The 22,033-nt window shown below is 38.8% G+C and overlaps 1 protein-coding gene across 3 annotated transcripts in view; it reads left to right on the top strand.

Annotated features, from left to right (window-relative positions):
• The first annotated feature begins 16,684 nt into the window (after window positions 1-16,684).
• The window catches only part of RNF17 (ring finger protein 17), a 46,424-nt gene continuing 41,075 nt past the window's right edge, over window positions 16,685-22,033 (top strand). For all 3 annotated transcript variants that reach the window (XR_005816053.1, XM_040544077.1, XM_040544076.1), the window contains exons 1-6: window positions 16,685-16,854; window positions 17,077-17,160; window positions 17,877-17,968; window positions 18,516-18,574; window positions 19,458-19,513; window positions 20,875-20,974. Coding sequence is in view for 2 of the 3 variants with exons in the window: in XM_040544077.1 (XP_040400011.1) it covers window positions 17,090-17,160; window positions 17,877-17,968; window positions 18,516-18,574; window positions 19,458-19,513; window positions 20,875-20,974 (378 nt within the window). In the remaining variant the exon portion in view is untranslated. The remainder of the gene's footprint in view (window positions 16,855-17,076; window positions 17,161-17,876; window positions 17,969-18,515; window positions 18,575-19,457; window positions 19,514-20,874; window positions 20,975-22,033) is intronic.

Here is a 22,033-nt window from a genome sequence, read left to right as displayed (position 1 = left end):
GTTCAAACAGAATTCCCTTTTACTCCATTTGTGCCCATTGCCTCTTGTCCTGTCACTGGATACCACTGAGGAGTCTCTGGCTCCATCCTCTTTACACACTCTTACTTACATGCACTGATAAGGACCCCTGACTCTTCTCATCTCCAGGATAAATAGTTCCAGCTCTCTAAACCTCTCCTCGCTATGGAAGATGCTTCGAGCCCTTAATCACCTTCATGCCCTTTCATTGGACTTGCTCCAGTATGTCTACCACTCCCTTGTACTCCCTTCTTCGTCTTCCCAGCTTGTCTCTCACATTCATTGCAGCTATCCTACCACACTGCTGTGATCACAGTGTGTCTGTAGCCCTACAGCTGCATGCAAACCTGTAACTCCTGCTGTTCGCTCCCAACGCTGCACGCACTAGCATACAGGCACTACAGAAAGGTACTTGGTGATGCTATCTAGTGCCTCAGTTCAATCTTTGGTCTGATCTTATAAGGCCACTCTAATAAACCGGTGTTTTTCTGAGTTTTTACCTTTTCAGCATCAATATTATAGGTAATAACCATAAATTCATGGGCAATAGGTAGAGAAGGAACATTAAAAGGTCATCTGATCTAACACCTAACAGTAAGGCAGAGTCAAAAATTGTTCCCAAGAGTTGTTTGCCTAATACATGCTTACGGTCCCCGGTAATTTTCAAATATCAGTAATTTCCCTAAGTGCAAAGTTCCCAGAAGGAACCTCTGTTCTTTTTTCAGTGAACATATAGTACAGCCTGCAGACATTTTCCTTTTTGATACGTGTTATATACTTCGAGGCATCCCATCTCACCCGTTATTCACATACCTGGACAAGCCCCATTCCTTCAATTTTCTTTTCATTGGCTGTGCTCTCCTGTTCCCTGACAAACCCATCTGCTTTCCTTGGGACTCTCTCCGACCAGTCCACTTTTTTCTTGGCATGCTTCCCCAAAATTGGTGTAATAGAGCAGTCAAGCCTGACAAACAGAAAAAGTATGATAACTATTTTTCAGATGATACTTGTCTTGTTCACAAAAGCATATCATTATGGACTCACATTTAGTTCGTGACTTCTGAAGTATATAATTTCAAAATCCTTTCACAGAATACATACAGGCTCAGTTTACATCTTGGCTGAGGACTCCACGATACAATGTCTGATGTAAGAAAGTGGCACTTAATGGTCTTGGGACAAAACCTTCTCTCCTAACAACAGTTGAAAAAGGCTGCCACTACAGACAACAGGTGCAATAGCAGTCACAGAGGAGAATAGTAAAGGCAAGTGAAGATATGCTGCTTCTATTCAGCAAAGCATTTGTCTTTCCCAGAAGCCTATAACACAGTTAAGTGCCCCACTCAGATGACTCCTTGCTTTTCTTCGAAGGGTATCAAACTGCATCACCTTGCATGAACGTATAGTAGCTATTAACTTCTATGTTACTATTGAAGACAAAGCATGCAAGAGCCACTATATTTGGTTTACATGGCAAGGTTCTGGTAGCGGTGGACTGCAGGGGTGGCCTCTGTGAGCAGAGCCCAGGAGCTGCCCCAGGTCAGATCAGAGCCAGCTCCAGATGGCTCCAAAGCTGGCCAAAGCCGAGCCATGAGCAACACTGGTTGGGCCACTGGGAGAGCACATTGAAGGAAGGGAAAATCTGCTGTGCTACAGCAGCTGGGAGAGAGGGGTGAGAGCTGAGAGAGAAGCAGCCCTGCAGCCCCCAAGGTGAGTGCAGCAGGAGGGCAGGAGGTGCTCCAGGCACGCAGCACAAGTTCCCCTGCGGCCCATGGAGAGGCCCCTGGTGGAACAGGCTGTCCCCCTGCAGCCCACAGGTCCCACATGGAGCAGATCTCCACGCTGCAGCCCGTGGAGGAGCCCCCGGTGGAGCAGGTGGATGTGGCCTGGAGGAGGCTGCGGCCCATGGAGAGCCCCTGCAGGAGCAGGCCCCGGGCCGGAGCTGCAGCCCATGGAGAGGAGCCCACGCAGGAGCAGGGGGTCTGGGGAGAGCTGCCGCCCGTGGGGGACCCGTGCTGGAGCAGTTTGCTCCTGGGGGTGGACCCCGTGGTACGGAGCCGTGTGGGAGCAGTTCTTGAAGAGCTGCAGCCTGTGGGCAGCCCCCCCAGGCTCAGTTCGGGAAGGACGGCATCCCGTGGGAGGGACCCCACGGAGAGCAGGGGCAGGGAGGGACCGTCAAGGAGCGGCGAGACGAAGCGCCAGGGACTGACTGCAGCCCCCATTCCCCGTTCACCTGCGCTGCTCGGGGGGACGAGGTAGGAGAGGGTGGATGTGGAGAAGGTGGTTTTAGTTTGCTTTTGTTTTCTCACTGCTTTAGTCTACTAGTAATAGGCAATAAATTATTTGAATCTCCCTATGTTGAGCTTGTTTTGCCCATGACAATAATCACTGAGTGATCTCCTTGTCCCTATCTCAACCCTTGAGCCCTTCTCATCAATTTTTCTTCCCCTTTCCCTTTGAGGAGGGGGAGTGGGAGAGTGGTTGTGGCGGAGTTCAGGTGCCCAGCTGGGTAAAACCACCACAGCCACTCCTGTGAAATAAAAGCTCTGTGTCTTCAATGTATTTGTTGCAAATTAGTGCAAATACGTAATTATGAATTAACTCTTTTTTTTGCATAACTCTGTACTGATGAGGCAGCTCCTCTGTTTCTTTGAAGGACAAAATTAGTTCAGTGTCATTCTACTTACTCTGTACCAAACTTCCATTAATTCAGGCTAAGATCAGTGTGAAACACAGACCTTGCATCACTCATTCAATAGTACGCAGAGCTCACACAGCTTCCCAAGAGGGAGAGGCCTGGGGAACACCTTTACCGCAACAGCAGGTTCACACAGAAGACCCACTGAAGTGACACACTCCTTCCTTCAAGGGTTTCAAGCACAAGAGCTGACAGAAAACAAGGCTGTAACAACTTCTCTTGAACTTTGTTTAAAAAGGTCTTCAAGTTTCTTTGTTTTTTTCTTGAGTAGAGCCAGCTTACGAGATCACAGGGCAAGCTAAATATTTAAAAATACAGAAACCAGTAAACTTCCATATGACCCATCAAAAGCTTATGTTCCCATGCATATATGGGCATAGGAATTGTTTTGTGAAAGTGCTAGTGCCTTGTGGAAATATGGCACTTCTGAAAATCAGAAATATCTAAACCATTTTTAACATAGTAGATTAATTACATTAAATGAGGTCATCTTGCAGTTTAATGATTATTTTCACTTCCTCCTTTGATGCAGTGTATAACTCAACCGTTCCTTCTGGGCAGAAGTTCAAACCAGTATTAGCGTTGTAGTCAGAGCAAGGATAAAAGAAATAAGTAAAGGGGCAATAAAAGCTGCATTTGGATTCTGACGGGAATTATGAATATTACAGACACCATATTATTCAAGCTTAGAACCTGGAGCCTGGAACGTGGAACTGAGTAGCTCTCTTCCTCCTCATAATAATTATGCAGGTGTTTGAGGTACCATGTTTACAAATCCAGGTGATCTCGGAGGGAAATCCTTCTATGAAACTAGGTTTTCTGGTCCCTCTAGATTACTCTTCCCAATATCAGCTATTACAGATTGCCAAAGTCTTATTAGTTATTGCCAGCCACCTGCAGATTTCTGTTGTGGAGAGAAAAAAAATGTAATTTTAAAGTATTACAGTTGATACTTTATCCTAGGGAAAGAATAGAGCAATATCCATCAGCCTTTAAATCCCTTTGTTTACTGTACCACTAGACTTTGTGTAATGTTGTTTTTCTTCCTGAAATACATCTGCCAGTGATATGAAATGATCACAATGTAATATCCTAAATGTTTTCATCATGTGTAATTATTTATTTTCATGCCATTCTGAAATCCTAGGCAGATTGCCGACTTGATGACCATGTTTTCCCCTGCAAAACACTTAATAGTCAAAGACAAAAGCCTTAAAAGGATCAGAAATAGAAATGTTTATGTAACCTGCCACTTGAATCATCAGAAAGTAAATGCTGTATTTTATTAGAAAAACACAAACAAGCTTTTCTTATCAACGGCTTTTTATTTATTGTTTGCCTTAAACCTTTATCAACTAATTATAGCAATAACTACAAACAGAAAATAAAAAATAAAATAAAATAAAATAAGGAAAAGCCAAGCTGACTGCTCTCATTTGTATAATCTTGGAAAAAGGCTGACATGTAATGTCAGTTAATATTATTAATCTAATTGAATGCTTCTAGAACTGCAGTTATATTAATTCAATTTACAGAAATTTGCAAATACATTTTACAGTGTAGGCTGTAGTTGTTAACCCGAATGAAGAGAAACCAGTAATGGAATCACAATCCCTTTTATTTGTGAAAAAAAAAAAAAGTTTCAGTAAATTTTTACTCCTGATCAACCATATCTGAAGCCTGCCACCAGGGTGGATAAAAATGTGACTTTGGGAGCATGGGGATGGTCTCTTTAATGCAGCAGCATGAAAAATGCACTTTTAGTTGCTAAAAGAAAGACACACTAACAAGTGTGTTCTCTGTGGTCAGATTTTTTTGTACTGTTTGGGTTGAATTAACTTGACCTCAAAAAGTCAGTTGCTGGGTGAGAATAAAATGAAGCCTTCTCTTTTTTATTCCCTAGGGACTGAGATTTTGGGCACCATGGGCACTTCTGCACACTTCTTCAAACCTTCGCATGTAGTAAACAATTACACTTTGGTCTTCCCTCAGTCAAGCAGCAAGCGTTAATAAATCCTAAATCTAGTACATGGCTAATGTGCATGGACAGAATGCCTGAGAATGTATACAGGTTGGACTGAAGAGAAAACTTTTCTAGGCGCATTAATAGACAGAACCATTTGGGTGGGATTCAGCTAAAGTTTGTAACGTAGGTGTCGCTATCTCAGCTAGTCTCTGCAAGTTCCCATTATGGTCAACAGAGAAGGATAGGCAGTGTGACTCATCTGTTTTGCTTTAAACATCTCCTTGAGAAGTCAAAGACCAGTATTCTAAAAACGCCTGTTCCTCTTCACTAATTACAAGAGGATGGTCCAATGAATCATGTCCACATTGCAAACATCTAGGAATCCATGTGCTTATAAACATGACAGACATGATCACAAGTAGCAGAGAGACGGTAATCTGCTCTTCGCTGGGTCCTATGTCATTCTTGTCAGTTTATTTACAAGTAGGGCTTGTAAATGTTTTCAAAACATTTCTTGTGATGTCACTGTGAATCTTCCAGGAGGAATCTGATGAAGCCATGCTGTTGTTTTGCCATCTTCACTTCTTCCCAGCCTGAGGTATAATGCAGAGCGACATTAACTGGATTATCTATAAAAGTTGGTACTCCTTTTGAAGCCAAACCTTTTCATATTACTACAGGGAACCCAGAAAATACAATGTTCTTACTGGCCTCAAGTCTTAACAAAATTTACAAGGTCTTACCAGTTCTAAGAAGAGCTTCTACTGCTACGTTAACAGAAAACAATAAACAAGGTAAATAAAACCAGGTAAAATTTTCAACAGAGTATTTTGGGCAGGGATTAATACATTTTTTATCAGATTTTCTCTCCTTAGTCTTTTCTTTCATATCTCCTTTCTTTCACTTTGGCAATAATCTTCCTTCAAGTCCACATCCAGAAACTGCTGAACCAACCTGTCCTACTTAATGAGATGCCGCAACTGAACAGTCCACACAGAACTCCATCTAGGAAGGATGGTTTTTAAGAGCTCTTGACTGAAAAAAAAAAGTAAAAATAAAATAAATTTAAGTAAAATAAATAAATAAATAAAAACCATAAGCTTTCAAGCCAAACGTTTGGCTCTTTCTTGGATTCATTAGCAACTCCAGGATAAGAACAACTTGACTTGGGGTTCTAAACGTATCCAGAACTGTTGGTGACCTGTTTGGGAAGACTGAAAAAAACTGGCCAGGGATGAACTGATCAGCTTTGCCTGGAATGTGACTGAGTCCCTTTGTAAATACATGGAAATGTACTCAGAGGAATTTCTAGCATTTCTGATTTCCTGGTATTTTCCATTATTTTAATCAAGGCCTGCTTGAAAAGTTTGGATTTGCTTTTCTCCTTGTTCCAGCCACTTCTCTGTGCTCCAATCTGGCTGTGTATGTGGTTCAGTTTGGAAGAACAGGTTTTGTATTTTCCATTTAGAAATCCAGTGAGCCCTGGAATATATGTGATTTAGAGGGAAGAGCTTCCACATATTATTTCAGCCTGACAAGTGTGACTGTAGAAATGGAGAAAGCAACATGGAGAGAAAATCCAGCAAAGCCTTTCCTTCACACAAGACAGACACTGGAAAATCTTGAGGTTTTTGTCTCGTGATTAATGTATGTCATAAATTCTCATTAAATATTCTCTGGAATGGTACAAATCTGAGACACATGATAAGTATTCACAAACAAGTTCTTGTCTGAATTAAGGTGCCAGAATGCCTGTTATAGGAAGTGTAGGCCTGTTCTTTTAATTGCTCTTCAAAATTTCTCACTGCTCTCCATCAGACTACAGTGGAAGGATTGTATCTTCATGTAAAGGAAAGTTTTTCCCATTCTCAGCTCAAACAGTGTCATCGCTGCTAAAGTTAAGATATCAACGAAAATTTTAATTGGGATTTTTTCACTCAAAATGTATTTTACTCATGCTATCAAATAGATTATGTATAACTACTTAAACACTGTTATCATAAATGGATTTAAAACACACATCTAAAACTAATCACATATCTGAAATAAGCATGTATAGATTTTATGGTATGTATGCTGAATCACCTTGCCATGGTTGAATTTAGTTCTCCAGAAAGACAGGCACTGTATGCCATTATTACTCTACAATATTAAATTTTTATTAGGCCTTTATTTGATCCTCAGGGTTAGAATCGATTAGTATGGAAATAAAAGCAAAGATATACTGGTCCATACCAAAAGACAATTTGTTAAAGTGGCCTTATGTCTTGCTTTGGCCATAAATGGTTGGTTAGAGCAAAAACATAAAAATGGGCAACGGTAGAATAATGCTTCTTTTAGTAGACTCTCTAGCTATCAGGACTTAGAGACTAAAAGAGCTATGACAGATTACGTCTGTATCATCCTTTCTAATAGTTCTTCTGGTCTAATTTGCGGACCATAAAATTGACTGATTGTATTTTAATACATTTATCCATCTGTAGGAACTAATTTTTATTGTTAACTTATGGATTGTTTTCAAAAGTACTTCTTCTTGCTTAATGTAAGTCTGTCACTTGATCATTTCATCACGTCCCTTCTGGTTCTTACGTTACTTAGAAGGAATGAGCAATCATGCCTTCCTACAAAAAACTATCATAGGTTCTGTTCCTTCAGCGACATCCATCCTAAGCTGCAGAGTTACAGCCCATGTAAGCTTTTCCCAATGGAAATCTCTGTATATTTCTAATCATTCACAGTGATCCTTATCTTTGCCTTCAACTGCAAAGAACAAGAGTATGTTCCTGCAAGTGGTTTGGAGTCATTTTTCCTTTTATGTTCCGTATTGCAATTATGAACCTCAATTTCATGCTCAGCATCATATGAATGTACTAAATAATAGTTTTCTTCACCAATCAAAGTTATTAACCATATATTTCAATCATTATTCCAGAAAAAAAAAAACAAAGACAGCTACATGAAAGAGGAAGCAGCCACCAGTACCAGCCAAGGTAAATGAAAAGAATTTCTGTTCATGTTCTCTTCTTGTATTTCAAAAGTGAAACTTAAAATACAGATCTTTTTTTTTTTTAGATTCAACAAAAGCTCTCGGTGTGTTAATTCCCATATGCTATATACACAGGAGCAACACTCAAACAGCAGATGTGCACCCAAAAAAAGAACAATACAACGATAATTTCTGGGAACAGTAGGTACAAGAGGCATACACTCATAGCTTTCTCTGGGTCCACAAACATAGCGTTCATTGTGTTTTTAATACACTTTATGTAGGGAGTGACAGATTTAAAATTAAAATGCTCTCAGTCCTGAGAATATGCCTCACTTGCCTAGCAGTCTTTTTAAATTCTCATTTTCCTTTTGTCACTGATTTCGTTACTCTTTTTTTTTCCTTTACATATGAATAACACAAAAACCTTAAGACATTTACCTTCTAGTAAAACACAAAAATACCTTTCCTAGCATAGGCAGAATTGATAGTAGGTACAATGCAAAGGATTGGAATGGGTGTGGAACAGGGAAGTAATCCTGTTCCAGTTAAGCAACATCACTTCTATTGGTAAAGCAACAGAATTTAGAACCAAACATATGTGATATTTCCCATGGGTATTACCACTCCTACTAACCATCCAACTCCTTTGTCTACAGTTTTGGACAAAACATCACAAAACAACCGAAATACACAAGGGGAGTTGATGACAGAATAACTAACTTGTTCGAGGTCATACAAGAAGTTACTGGAGGATTACTTTACTGAACTCTCATTTCATGAGTTTCAATATCCAAGCTCAAAACCATCAGACATGACTTTATTAACCATTGGTATAGTCCTTACCCTCCCTTCATCAATCCCCAATTTTCAATGCATTATGAAGAATCCTAACTAGTAAATCCTCTAAAGGCCTTATTAAGAAATCAACTATTTTATATGCGTTGGTTATAAAAGACAAGGAAGCTAGTGGTTTTGACTTCCAGAGAATTCCAGTAGGAGAGGCCAAAACTGAGCAGCCCACTGTGATGGCTGAGAGGCTTATTTATACATGTGGTAAATCATATTTTGAAAAATCTGCTATGAAGGGAGCCTCATTGTATATTTGCATCTTGAACTGCTGTAACTCTGTTTCTGTACAGATACTAAAAGAGTACTGCTGAGGCTTTCACTTTTATCTTGCATAGGTGTGATTCTTATAATCTTCTCACAATTTAGTCCTCTACAAAAGCAAATTCACACATGCATAAATACACAATTATATTTATTGAAGAAATCGAGAATTAATTAATAATGCAAAAGCATTTGTCCAAGTGAATCCTCATTTCAGAATCTGAAAAATACAGGACAATTTTAACTTCAAGAATTTTTAATTTTCTGGTTGCTTCAAGAGATGAAAACATTTATCATCACGTGTTCAGATTGTTCTTAGAGATGTTCTTCCTATTAAGGAAAGGTTCCTTTTATGCTCTCACATTGATTTTACAATGGTCAGTCTCCCACATATTAAAACAAATGAAAATTTGACACAGTTTCTGTTTGAAAACTAGGTATGTAAGAGAGTATACAGCACCAGCTCTAGCACCATTGACTATTGAAATAAGAACTACTAAAATCCAAAAGGGAAATAAGGGGAGCTGACAGATTTGATGTCACATGTAGTATCTGATAAGTCTCATCCCCAATGGATAGAGCTAAATGCACTGAGACTAACAGAATTTCAGCTTCCCCATGGTATTTGACCTACTCTCACATTTCAGGTCTTTCATCTAGCATCTCCTCTGATGTGCCTGCCCTCAGCCTTTGCAACTTGAAAATCAAAATGGGGAAATGCCCAGAAACTGATTAAAAACAAAAGTGAGATTCACAAATTTATAATCACAGTTCCAGATCCTGAATGTGCCTTTACAGACAAACTAGCTAATGAAATGAAAATCAGGTACACTATACAAAAATCATAGCTTCCAGTTAAACGAGATATTTAAACATGAATACCTAACCTAGAGGTATGAATGGCCCTTTTAGCTTCAAAGATGCAAACTGATTGAAGAAAATTTTTCATAGTCCTAAAGTTAGGCATATGACAATATAGCTTACTTGATGAAGGTCATGGCAGAACCATGTGTCTCTAGGGTAATTCCATCTACAAAGGGGTATCAACTGTCTCTCTAAGAAGCCTGTTCCAGTGTCTGACAACCCTCACGGTAAAGAAATTTTTCCTAATGTCCAGTGTGGACCTCCCCTGGCACAGCTTTGTATCTCACATTCTTCCCAGTTCAACAAATAAAATCAGTATTACTATCCCAGTGAATGTTTGTTCTCTTAATCATAGGACCAGATCACTGCATTTATCTCAGCAACCATCATGATGTAAAATGCATAGATGTTGACTAGAAAGACCCTGAAGAAAAATAGAGAGAATAAATATTTTCTCTGCCCATTTCAGGTGAGTCATTCTGGCTACTCATAGCCTTAGCACACAAAGTTGCAGTGCAGGTCATGACCAAATGTCCCTCTTAGCATATTTTTCATTCATGATCTCTACTGATAGAAGAAGAGACCACACAGACATAACAGAGTGGTTATGTTTCTCTTAAGCCTTTGCCTCCAAGACCTCTGATTTTGACTAGCTAATAATTTTCATCTTTGAAAAACAAACATGCTACAGTGTGGCATGTGGTTACAATATGCGTATAACTACTCTGGATCCAGTTAGTTTGGACAGTAATACACAAAAGGACAACACTGCAAACTTCGCTGTGGACTGTAAACCAGACCATCTGGTTGCCCAGGTTACTATGTCTTCACTGTCTTACAAACAAGCTCTGTAAAACATGGCTGGAGTTGTTCCTCCATGTATGAGCAGATATATGGCAGTCAAAACTACATGCAGTCTTCTCAGCATGGTGCATTATAATATTTTCTGCAATATTATATTCCACAGACTATGGAAACACCATTAATATAGTCTCTCATCCCACTTGGTTTCTGGAAGCAGCTGCACAGAGCCATGCTCTGTTGTTTGGTGTTATTTTTTTCTTTCCTGGAGAGCTTCTAGTTGTTCTGGAATACACATGCATGTATGCAGTTGAAATATTTGTTTCCAAAAAGCGTTGCTTAGCATTCGTCAGTGTTGGGTTCACGTTATTCAAATACTGCTATCCCTTAGGCTCTAGTAAAGTTTCCTGAAGGCTCCATGTACCTTTAGTATTTTTAGAGCTATATTTTAAAATCATATAAACGATAAAGGAGCAGCTTAAAGATACATTATATGACTGAGTAAAAACAAATTACAAGCCTACTCACCAGTATGTTCCTCTCAGCTATCTGTTTAGAACCTAAGAACGTACACATTTTATTCTGTACTAACTAAACAGTAATTTATATTCCAAAGATTTTGACTAAAAAGAATATTTCATGAAGAAGAATCTCAGATAAAAAATTTTACTGGGAAACCAAGTTTCTTTAAGATTTTAAAATCAAAGAGAAAACTTGGTTTGCCTAGAGACAGAATTTCATTTTCAGTGAGCGTAAAAGTGGCTGATCTATAACATGCATTTCAGAAAGATGTCAACATCTTTTAGACATCTACATATACATAAATATAATTAAAAAGCCCCCAGACAAAGCTCAGTGCCTACAAAAAGCCTTTAGTCAGACCTCACAGAATACAGCAGTCTCTCTCTGTGATACTCAGTTCTATATTATGGCCCAACTCTGTGTCTTGCTAAAAAATGCTGTGTTTCAGAAGTTGAAAGCTGAAGTCAGAAAAAGGTCTTCTACTTGTTTAGGGAGTCTTTAGTTCCAGCTATCTTTCCTCTATTCATACTACGTGGTCATAGTCTTTTCAATAAAAAGTCTTTTTAATAAAAGTAAATAAAATTGGGAATACGTGCTCAGCCTTGCTGGTGGCTGAATATGGAGATACAGAGCTGCAACAGCCTCACCTCTGCTGGGCTGCCGAAGTCTTAACCGAGCACAACGGGCAAAGCTAACTCGCAGTCCAACCTCTGGCTGCCACTTCCCTGCACAGCAAAGCAGCTGGAACAAAAAGGACAACAAAAAAGGACAGTGGCATGGTTGCACTAAAAAGCTTGAAAGATGAATTTTAAAGGATGAAAGCTTGCTTCAAATGTAGAAGGTGTGTTATAAAAATCACAGTAATACTTTTAATCAAGATCTTTGATACCTATGAATTTTCATGTAATATTTTATCTATTAATATATCTGAAGACAGATTTGGCAAATTTCTTACAAGTTGCAAGACAGAACAAAAAAAAATGTAATGAAAGCAGCATAACTTCAGTACTGATGCAACACAAGTACCTCTGACCAAACTGTCCACCATTACATTTACAGATGGTTTGTTGGTTTTAACCATCAGGGTGGGTGAGAAAAAGGCACCTGGCACACTCCACAATTAAATTCATGAGTAGAAAACTAGATAAATAACGGCTGCTGAATTTAAGCAATGGATAACAGTTACTATGAGGAAATGCCCATGTAAGAACAGCCACTGACTGCATTGTTAAATGCAAGGATGTGTGCATGAATTGTGAAACACCTGAAGGTTATGCAACTGCAACATACGGATCCAGCTCACTGCACGGCTCCAGAAACACTAGTGGTGACACAGGGGAATGGTAAAAACATACCTGGGACCAGAAAAAGGCAAGACGCCCCTTTTCAGAAGCAGCATAGGTTTCAATCAACCATAACTAGTCATAAAAAGTCATTTTAGGCACAGTGATGAGAGCAACACATTAGCTGAAGATGAGTGAACATAAACTTTTACTAGAATGATAGTAGCCAGCTAATACTGTTGTAAAAAATTAACTACTAACAATGATAGAAGAAGATTCATAGAAGAAAATACTAAACAGCATTACAGCAGAAATTATGCAAATTGGGTCATTTTATAAATCACTAATATGTACATACTGGCTAAGAAAATACCTGACGCTCTTGAAAAGTCGGATTGCTTTTGTAGTATAAATAACCTAAACCCGGGATACTTCAGAAAAATATTATGAGCCAGAAACTGTGGGTGAGGAGCTGAGAGCAAGTACAGTGCACTCCCTCGTGTACCAGTGTCTTTCTGTTAGACCACAATGTTTTGAGATTATTTGTCTAGCTTGTGTAAACCTTAGAAACTGGACAATTCAATTGTTAATCCTATGAAATCACTGATGAAATTATACTTCCAATAAACCTGCACATTCACTATCTACAAACATTGCTTTTGGCCCTTTCTAGTGTAACATAGAGGGTCCCCTTTCTTCTTTAAACACAAGTGCAGCCCCTCACACAACATTTAGGGGAAAAATGTTTTTCTACTTACCATGTAATCACATGGCTGTACTACAGAAAAAAAAATCCAACAATGATTACATACCAATTAACTCAGACACATATTTGCAGAATTTGTCATTTAAATGACAAAAACAAAAAAAAAAGAGTCTAAAGAGTACATTTTTAGTGCATTTAATGGTTAAATTTTGAAAGCAGAAATTCTTTCTGAGAAAGGGCAAGATACAGAGGATGAGAAAAAAGGATGCATTTGAAGAAATAAAAACTGCTACATGTTCCTGGCTGGGAAGATGATCTACAGAATATATATGCATTTTCAACCTACATTTGGCGATGATTTTTAAATATAACTATGCTGTTCACACCGAAGACAGTCTATTCAGTATTGTCTTCCCAGTACAGTATCCTTTCTGCTACAGACAAAGCTACAGAAGCAGCTGAGATCACACAAGTGAAAGGCAGCAGGACCGGTGAGCCCACCCATGGTTAATCCATGCTGCCATCTCGTGGTTCCCAAATAGAAGCACTGACGTTTTACACCGAATTTTAACTACTATCTTGTAAAATCAAGAAACCATGGTAATGTTCTCTCAATAGCTAGTGGCACAGACAGAAAATGTTCATTCTTTTCTGTACATTTACTGTGGTCTTTTCTGAAATATTAAACCAAGTCGCCATTTTTGTGATCAGATTCTCGGAGTGGTATGAACCTAAAACTAAAGGGGTGCAGCTTATGTTCATCGTATATATATTTTGACAAAGATACAAACAATATATGTATGATAGATAGAATAACATGTACGTATATATTTTATAATTCCTTGTAATTTGTGGGAGAGGTGTAGAGAATAATAAGCATAGCTGTATTTTCATGAGTTTTAGCTATCAGCAGAAAATAATAAAAATATACTAAATTTAATTAGCAGAAAAATCTTAACTATCGTGAGCATTTGTTGCTATTGTTCATTCATTTGTTAAATGCAACTAAAAATAAAAGCAAGGATGAGCTATCATCTCACCAAAGAGCTAATTAGGACTAATTAGGTTTCTCATCAAAGAGACGGTTAGGCTACTTTCTAGACAATCTTAGACACTGCTGGTTTGGTTTAAAATTGCATTTAGACCTTTAACTCAGATAATCTTTCCTATAAATTCCTTTTCTTGGCTACATTCAAAACAAGTCTGCCATCACCTACCCTACATTTTACACCTCAGTCATTATTCACTATGTCCTTAGGTAACATAAATACAGGTGACTTTTTTAAGCAGGAATTAGCTTAGAGTATGGAACAGAAGAACAAAATTTTGTGTGCACAAGCCTTTTGTCACCTTTGAAACAGAGGATGCAATTTTCAAAGCTAAATTGAAGCTGAGAAAACTCCTAAGATTTTTACTTCATTGAGATAATTGGTTGGACAATCCAAGGGAAAACACAACTGGTATTTACAATGCACGAGAAGGGGGATTAGATCCTGTGGGACAGAGAGGGCTAATTGTCATCTGTCAAACATAAATTAACTGAAGATGCAAAAATGATGAAGTGCCATGGAACCAGTATCTAAATCGAGTCTATGAATTTTGATGTCAAGGAGAAATATGAATTTCAGTTCTCATCCCTGTCTTTTGATAATATTTTGTAGAATCATTTGGAGATTGACTCTGAAAAACATTGGTAACAGGGAATTTGTGTAACGTGCAACTTCAGCCTGGTACATACTGATTTGCAGTCTCACAGACAGAGGACATGCTACGGATGAGTATTTTAGGTGAGAGACATCTGCCAGGTCTGTAGAATCTGTAGAGTTGACACTGGTTCAGCTGTGGTATGACAGTCATTGTAGTAGCTATGGAAATCCATCAGTGGCTGTCATTTGTTGTTCAGTCCTGATTACTGCCATTAAACATGCCAATCCATTAGAGCTCTTCTAATAGAGACTGGAGGCCTCGTCAAAGTCTGCAATGTGGGTTGTGGGGCAATTTTGAAATGGACTTCTCTCAGTACTAGTTGTAATTGAGTTTCATAACACCATCCTGATAAGAATGGTAAATGGCAAGTGGGACTGCACAATCAGCAGGGGTGGGTCTTTTTGTATTAAAGAAAGTTTGAACCTAATTTGTTCAATGGTGTCATCTACCTCCCTGGGAAGCATCCTCACTGGGCAAAGGCCCTTTTCAACTGAGCAGCACCATACTTTTCTTGACAGATCTGACAGTATCTGAGGGCCCATTTCTGCATCACAGCCTTTTTGATGTAATATGGGTGGGTTTGTTTTTGCAGTGATGCATCTTTATTTTTTATATTGCACTTTGCTATTTACAAAGGGTAGAAAAATCTGGATGAAAAGGTGGTGGCTACCTAACCAGGGTCAAAATCATTAAAAGAGTCCACTTTTTGAGTCTAGGTGTAGAAGATGCCACCTCCGAGTTAGAGATGCAGGACTGGTTAATGCAAGGACAACTAGGTTCCCTGGCCAGCTGATCTGGGGGAGCACACAGAAAATCCCAGGGTAGAACAGCAAGGCAGCGGTTTGTGATGTTGCTGGAGCTGTCCAGAAAGGGAATGTATTTGGAAATCTGTATTCAAAATTGAAATATAGACTGGTTTTGGTGTCTTTGTAGCAGGTGATAAATGTTAGCCTTGTGTATGCACTGTCTGCAGTTCAAATTTACTATAAACTGCTGGATCAGTCACTACTTGGAGGACCTAGACTTGAAGATCTTTTCACAAACATCCCTCCCAGCCTCCTAGAAGCCTTCAGCCTTACTAAATCTACAAGAAGCAAATTTTCTGTAGGCCAAACCACACCAAAGAGATGCAGACTGGACACGAGGCACTGCTATAAAATTTTACAAGTCTCTAAGAGAATTTTACACAAAGTTGAGTTTAATCAGGTCCTGGTTAACAAAGAGGGCTTCTGGGGGAAAGTGCTGAATCAGCTTAAGCATAACTCCTAGAAATTTCTGTTCTTCACAACCAAGTCATGCCACAGAGCACATTCAAGAGTAACTAAAGCATTCAAGTATGCCTGATTTTATTTTACTAAAAGCAGGTGAGGAGCTAGATTGGCTAATTTTGAACTTTACTGATCCTTTCTTCATGCCTTTTTTTTTTTTCATTGAATTATTCTCAATTGTAATTACTCTCAATTGTACTCTCAATTGACTTTGCATGACCTTTTGAATTCTGCCTTATTATCTGAGTCAAAACCCCAACCTAACAAACACTTATTTAGCACTTTTAAGGTGAAGGCCTTAAGGTAGAACCTAGATTTACTGTGCAAATGGTGCAAAGATTTGAATAACCTTGGGCTTGTTCGGACACCTGCCCCTTTGAAAGCTGGCTTGGTTCATGATTTAGCAATGAAAGCGTCTAAAAGTTGTGAGAGAACATCAGTGTGTTAAACTGTATTTTACTATAGGTGAATTAAACAGAAATAGGGAATAAAGTAACCCCAAAGCATGAGCTAACAGCTTCTAGCCAAGGAGACGCCGTTTTCAAAATCAGTCTCCGATCCCGCAGAGCCTTTGGGACGCCATTTCGCCACAACCCCGCCGCCTCTCAGAACAAGAACATGGCGGCGGAGCCCGCCCGCCCGGGCCGCAGCAACCACTGCCCTCCCCCTCCCGCCTCGATGTGATTGGCTGCAAGGGGCAGGAGGGCGGACGGGGCGCTCGCTGATTGGCGGGGAGGGGAGCTATCTTGGCGCGCGAAGGGAAGCGTGTGGCAGTGTTGCCTCGGCGCTGCGAGGGAGCTGTGGTTGGTGCGTGGTGGCCTCGGAGCGTCCTAGTTATAAAGCGGGTGGGACGCCGCGGTCTGCAGGGCAGGCAGTCGCGTTGGGGCTGTGTCAGCAAGAAGGGGTCGTGAAACCGGTACTGGTAAGGGTTGGGGTGTATCGAGTGGGGTATCTGGGCAGCACAAGGCAGGCAGACCAGCCTTCTCTTAAATTCAAGATTTCTAAAGGAAAATATACGTTAAAAGAATTCCGCATCTCTTTATTTTCCTTTCAATCCTTACAAAGGGATGTAATCTACCATATTTGCTTAAGCAAAGAAATGTACACATTGAAGTAAGCTTGTCACTTCTTTTTTTCCTTCTAATGTCAGGGACACAATGAGTAGAAAGAAGGACGCGGTGGATGGCAGTAGTGAAGAGCTTACAAGAAGAAAACTGAAAGCTATAAGGCATGTAAATACTGAGCTTACTCCAGTGACTTACATGTTTTTTTCAGTTTTGTCTCTGTAATTATTAGGAAGTAGCATTGAGAAGCATATAAGTAATGTTTGTATCATGCAGTGTTGCAGATGAGTATTTTTACAGACTCACATACGAAGATGTGCAGTAATGGCATACATAAAGCTTTAGAATTTAAATGGAAGGTCGAATTCAGAATTTCAGAATTTTTAGAATTTTAGAATAAACTTCAGAATTTAGGAAAGGTTTCAAGGAAAGACTTTTCAAAAGCTTCTTGGGATGTTCCTAAATACTGGGTTATTAGGCTACCAATATCTTGTATTGATCTGGTTATTTCACAAGTAAATAAGATACATTGATACATCCAACATACTTTTAGTTAAATAACCATATAAAACAACTGTGATTTAAACCCTTATATAGTTAGTTACTGGTGGTTCTAGTGACTTTGGAAATTGGTTCTGGTTGCTTAAAAACTCCAGTATCGCCTTTATGGGCAGTGAATTCAGTATCATGGAGCTAATGAATTGCTTTCAGTTAGAAGAAAATTATTCTGTGCATGTGTTTTGTCTCATTAACTCAACCTTTTTTCTGCATAATGTCATCTGGTAAAAAGCAGGTGAGCTAAGTTTTAAGAGCTAGGAGTGAGAATTCATGTTTGGTTGATGTCCCTAAAGATTTTTAACCTTTGCTTTTATTTCTGAAGGCAGTGTCTTAAGATACTAGAAGAGGACTTAACAGAACAAAGTCACAGAAGAAGTGATTTGTGTCATACATTAAACAATACGGGTGTGAAAGGTAAGATTTTTGGTTCTTGACTTCTATTGCTAGCAATTTTGTGTTGTGCAATATTCACTGTTTCAGGTGGTCTCCCAAAGACAATAAACAGGCTGCAAATCTGATTAATCTCTTTTTGCTTGGTTGTCTGTAAGACTTGTAAAATTTGGAGTATCTAGGATGTATGGAGGCTTTATGAAAAATGTTTTTTCCTGTAATATAGCTACACATTTTGAATGTGTTTTTTGTTGCCTTTTTGCCTTCCTTTTCACGGGGTTTTCTTATCCCTCATGTAGCAGCAGTATAACATACATATCATGCAGATAATGCCCTAAATCATTAAAAGTAAGGTTTTTTGGTAATTCTTTATAAACTCTCATATCTATATATCTGGACTTAGAGCTTTTTGAAGTATGTCATTGTAAAGGTCAGTGTTCAAATTCCTGTTGAATTAATGTCTTTGTAGAAAACTATTGTAGTGGTCATGTATTCCTGTTTGTGTCACTGGTTATAAGATATGTTCCAGTTTAAACACTCATAGTCAAGTATTATACCTGTTCTTTTGTAGATATCAGTGATGGGGTGAAGGATGAAGAGACTGATTTTTCTGGTTCTTCTTCTACAGAAGTAGGTTGATGTAAAGCTTTCTGTTCTGAAATCACTGCAATGCTCTGAAATAGTGATATTACAGGATCTTACGCATTTTCATGAGAAGTGGCTGAAGTAAGCCTGGCTCCAGTCAGAGAAATGTGTGCCCTTTGTAGACTTGCGTCCTGCCAGCAAGTCTTTGCTAGCACTTCCCCGTGGTGCAGTATTGCTATGAAGTGCTGATCTGTTGTCCAAAGTCTGGTTTTAGAAAAGTTTGTTTTACAATTATTGTCCCATGCTGCCAACTCCATTCTAGCTTCTCATCTGCACGTAAATGTGCAAAAAAGAACTGGTGCAAATGTTTTAAGTCTCCCCATCAGTTCCCAAATAAAGAGAAGATTTCTTTAAAAAAAGTTTCCCTTTGAACAGTACCATGTGCCTTACAAATGTTTTTGAGTTTTAACACTTAAAAAAAAAAAAAAAATGGTCTGCTTGTGAATCCTTTCTGTGTTAAAACATCCTAATGCCAATAGAGTTTAATGACTTGGCTTAATTACTGGGAGGATTTATTTCAGTAAAATTAGTGAAAAACAAATCAAGGTCGCTGTTGCAGTATACTGGAAGCACATACTAGTTTTGCGTAACAGTGGGGAAAAGTACTAAGAGCAAACAGGAAATTGCCATTCCATTTACTAGAAACACTACTGCAAGGATATAATGACTATGAACTTCAGCTTGGAATCTGTTTTCTTGCACAACTGGTTGCTCAATCAACAGCGCTTGCTTTGAAGCTTGGCTTCATTGGAATATGTGGGGTGGGAGGTGGTTTGCTGAAGGTGAGAAGAGGCTTGTAGGCTGTTTACAGTGGGAGTTCAATTTCACCCTGTATTTGAACTTGTTCTACTTTTCCCTCTGAGTTCAGACCAAAATGGATGTTAAACTTGGATTGAGTGGTAGCAGCTCAGAAGATCTAGCAAGGTAAACCTTCAAAACCCAACTTTCTAATGTGGTTAGATGCCACACTGGGGTGGGGATTGACTAAGAAATTCTGAAAATATTTCTCCAGCTGACTTTTTTTGCTTTTATTTTTTAATGTGACTTAAACTTTACTAATGTGTTCTCAGGATGGCTGCCTGGTGCAGCTGAAACAACTTAATTGAGGGCATCAGACAAGCACTGAGGGCCTCCTGTGTTTCTAAAATCTAAATACAAGTAATATTTCATTAAAAGGGAGAAAGAAACAGATTTGGTTTGACTTGAAATTCTTGGAACTGAAGGTTTTAAATGCTGTTCATGGTAACTCTGATAAGGGGTCAGAGAAACACCCTGTTGTAGGAAGGACTGCCTCACTAAAGTGCATCTTCAGCCCCTCCTGGCACTATTGCACCTTCTGCTTAGATATCCAATTACTAGAACTATTAAGATTAGATGCTGGCAAAGTTCCTTGGTATTGTCATACTTAAATTACATAGCCTAGATAGCTAAGTAAATGTGAACTTGAAGGAAGTCCTAAAGAGGGTGCGTTCCCCTTACGGCTGTTGCCATGGAGAGTCATCTTCATTATAAATAAGAATAGGCCCAGGTAATTCTTAGGATTTTGTTAGATGAGTGTAAGGGATGTATGGGAATTAATCTTTTGAGATAGGTGCAGGTAAGATGTGTCAAAACTTGACCAAAATAAGATAAAACTTAAGAATTTGTGTATGGGTGTCAGCCTGTGCAGCAGGGTTTGCCAAGTCTTCTCACAGTCCATCAAACAGGAAATGGAGTGTAGAAGAAACAATGCTGCTTCCTTGCTGCAGTTAGGTTGTTTTTTTTGGAGGCTGTTTTTGTGAGGGTCTTGGCAGCTGTTTACCAGTACATACACTTCACAGGAGAGCTGGATTGTGTGATCAGACAACAGAAGTTAAGAGCCTTCCTATATTGTTTAGGTATAATCTGCCTTGTATTAGAAGAACTTAAACAGCCTAATATCTGATGGGATAGCTAAAAAAATATATGGGCAACAAAAGTGAATTCTGGAATATTAATAGGTATGCATTTTAGTTCCATCAAGGGTGAAAATCACTACTGCCTTGTAAGCTTTTGTTCCTGCCTTTTTTGTAAGATAAAATAGATGCTACAGTTGAATTTTAAGGTGATGCTGCTAGGAAGGAACCTTAACCAAAAAATCAGGTATGTCTAGAATGTGACCATGTAAATTGAACTGTTTTAAGAATAGTTGTGCACATGTGTTTAATGATAAATCTTGAAATATTCAAATTGTGTATTAAAATATTTCAGGGAAGTTCATTTTTATTTAATGTGAGTAGGTTTTTCCTTAAAGTTCTGTTTTGCAGGCCCTCCAGTTCCAACACCGAAGAAAAAAATGTTCAGTGCCTGATTTCCTCAAATAGTGGGCTAAATTGTAAACCAGGTGTAGCTCCATCAGCAGACAAGGTGTGTTAATGTTGAATTTCTTTATATTGTCACTTTTTTGTAAGCATAGTTAATACTGCACTTACAAAAACACACAAACCTGCAACCTTAACTATTAAGTGCTATTGTTCCATCCTGTCATGGGTTTGATGTACAACTATGGTGTTAAAAAAATAATTTGACTGAAGTTCATTTTATTTAAAAATGAATGCTGTTCACACCAAACCAGGTTGTAGTTGAGGAAGACTGTGTTCAGCTGGCTGTGCTATTAGGTATTTTGAACTTAATTTAAAAAAAGGCCTCACAGTATTTGACTCTGGGGCTTTCTTTTCAAATAGAAGACAATTGCAGGGCATCCTTAAAGCAGTCTAGTGGTTTATCAAGGCAACATGATGGGACAAATGGATATCTGAAAACATTCTGTTAGGTTTTCTAACATGATCTTCCTGAAAGAGGCTTGTGAAGTTCCAGGCAAAAAATAAGCTAACTTGTTGCATATTTTAAAGTGACAAAGAATGGAAATTAATGGTACATCCTCTGCCAGTCCCATGTTCTTGCATGGAGATTGTCCTGTATGGTTACCTTGAAAGTACCCTACTTAATTGCATATGCTAGTCTTGTTTCCTAATACAGTTTTTGTTACAGTGCCTGTTCAAGTTTGGAAGTGGTTCTTTTCTGAACATTTTTGGGAAAAGTATTAGAAGTAAACCTGAATCATGTTATCTTAAACTTCAATATATTATGTTAACAAAATAAATGCTAAAGCAAATCATCTGGAGTCACCTTCAGAGTATATCAAGTTTGAGGTCATAAGCAGTCTTTTGATGGTAGTTGGACTTCTGTGAAAAGAAGTTGTCTGTTTGGAGAAGTTGAGAATGGTGTCCACATCATGAGTTCAAAGGACAGAAAGATAACTTCCACTGAGATCAGTCTAACCTTGATGAGCTGCTGCTTCCTTTTTTTTTCCATTTTTTTCTCCAGAGTACTTTATTTGTGGCTGGTGATTTTGAAGTCCAGCAGGATCACTGAATCATTGATCATGTAGATCACTGAATGAGAATATCTGTTTTGAAAGGATAT

The sequence above is a fragment of the Cygnus olor genome, chromosome 1 (genome assembly GCF_009769625.2).
Source record: "Cygnus olor isolate bCygOlo1 chromosome 1, bCygOlo1.pri.v2, whole genome shotgun sequence".
In the NCBI taxonomy this organism is placed as follows: domain Eukaryota; kingdom Metazoa; phylum Chordata; class Aves; order Anseriformes; family Anatidae; genus Cygnus; species Cygnus olor.
This window is presented reverse-complemented; position numbering and strand designations above follow the sequence as displayed.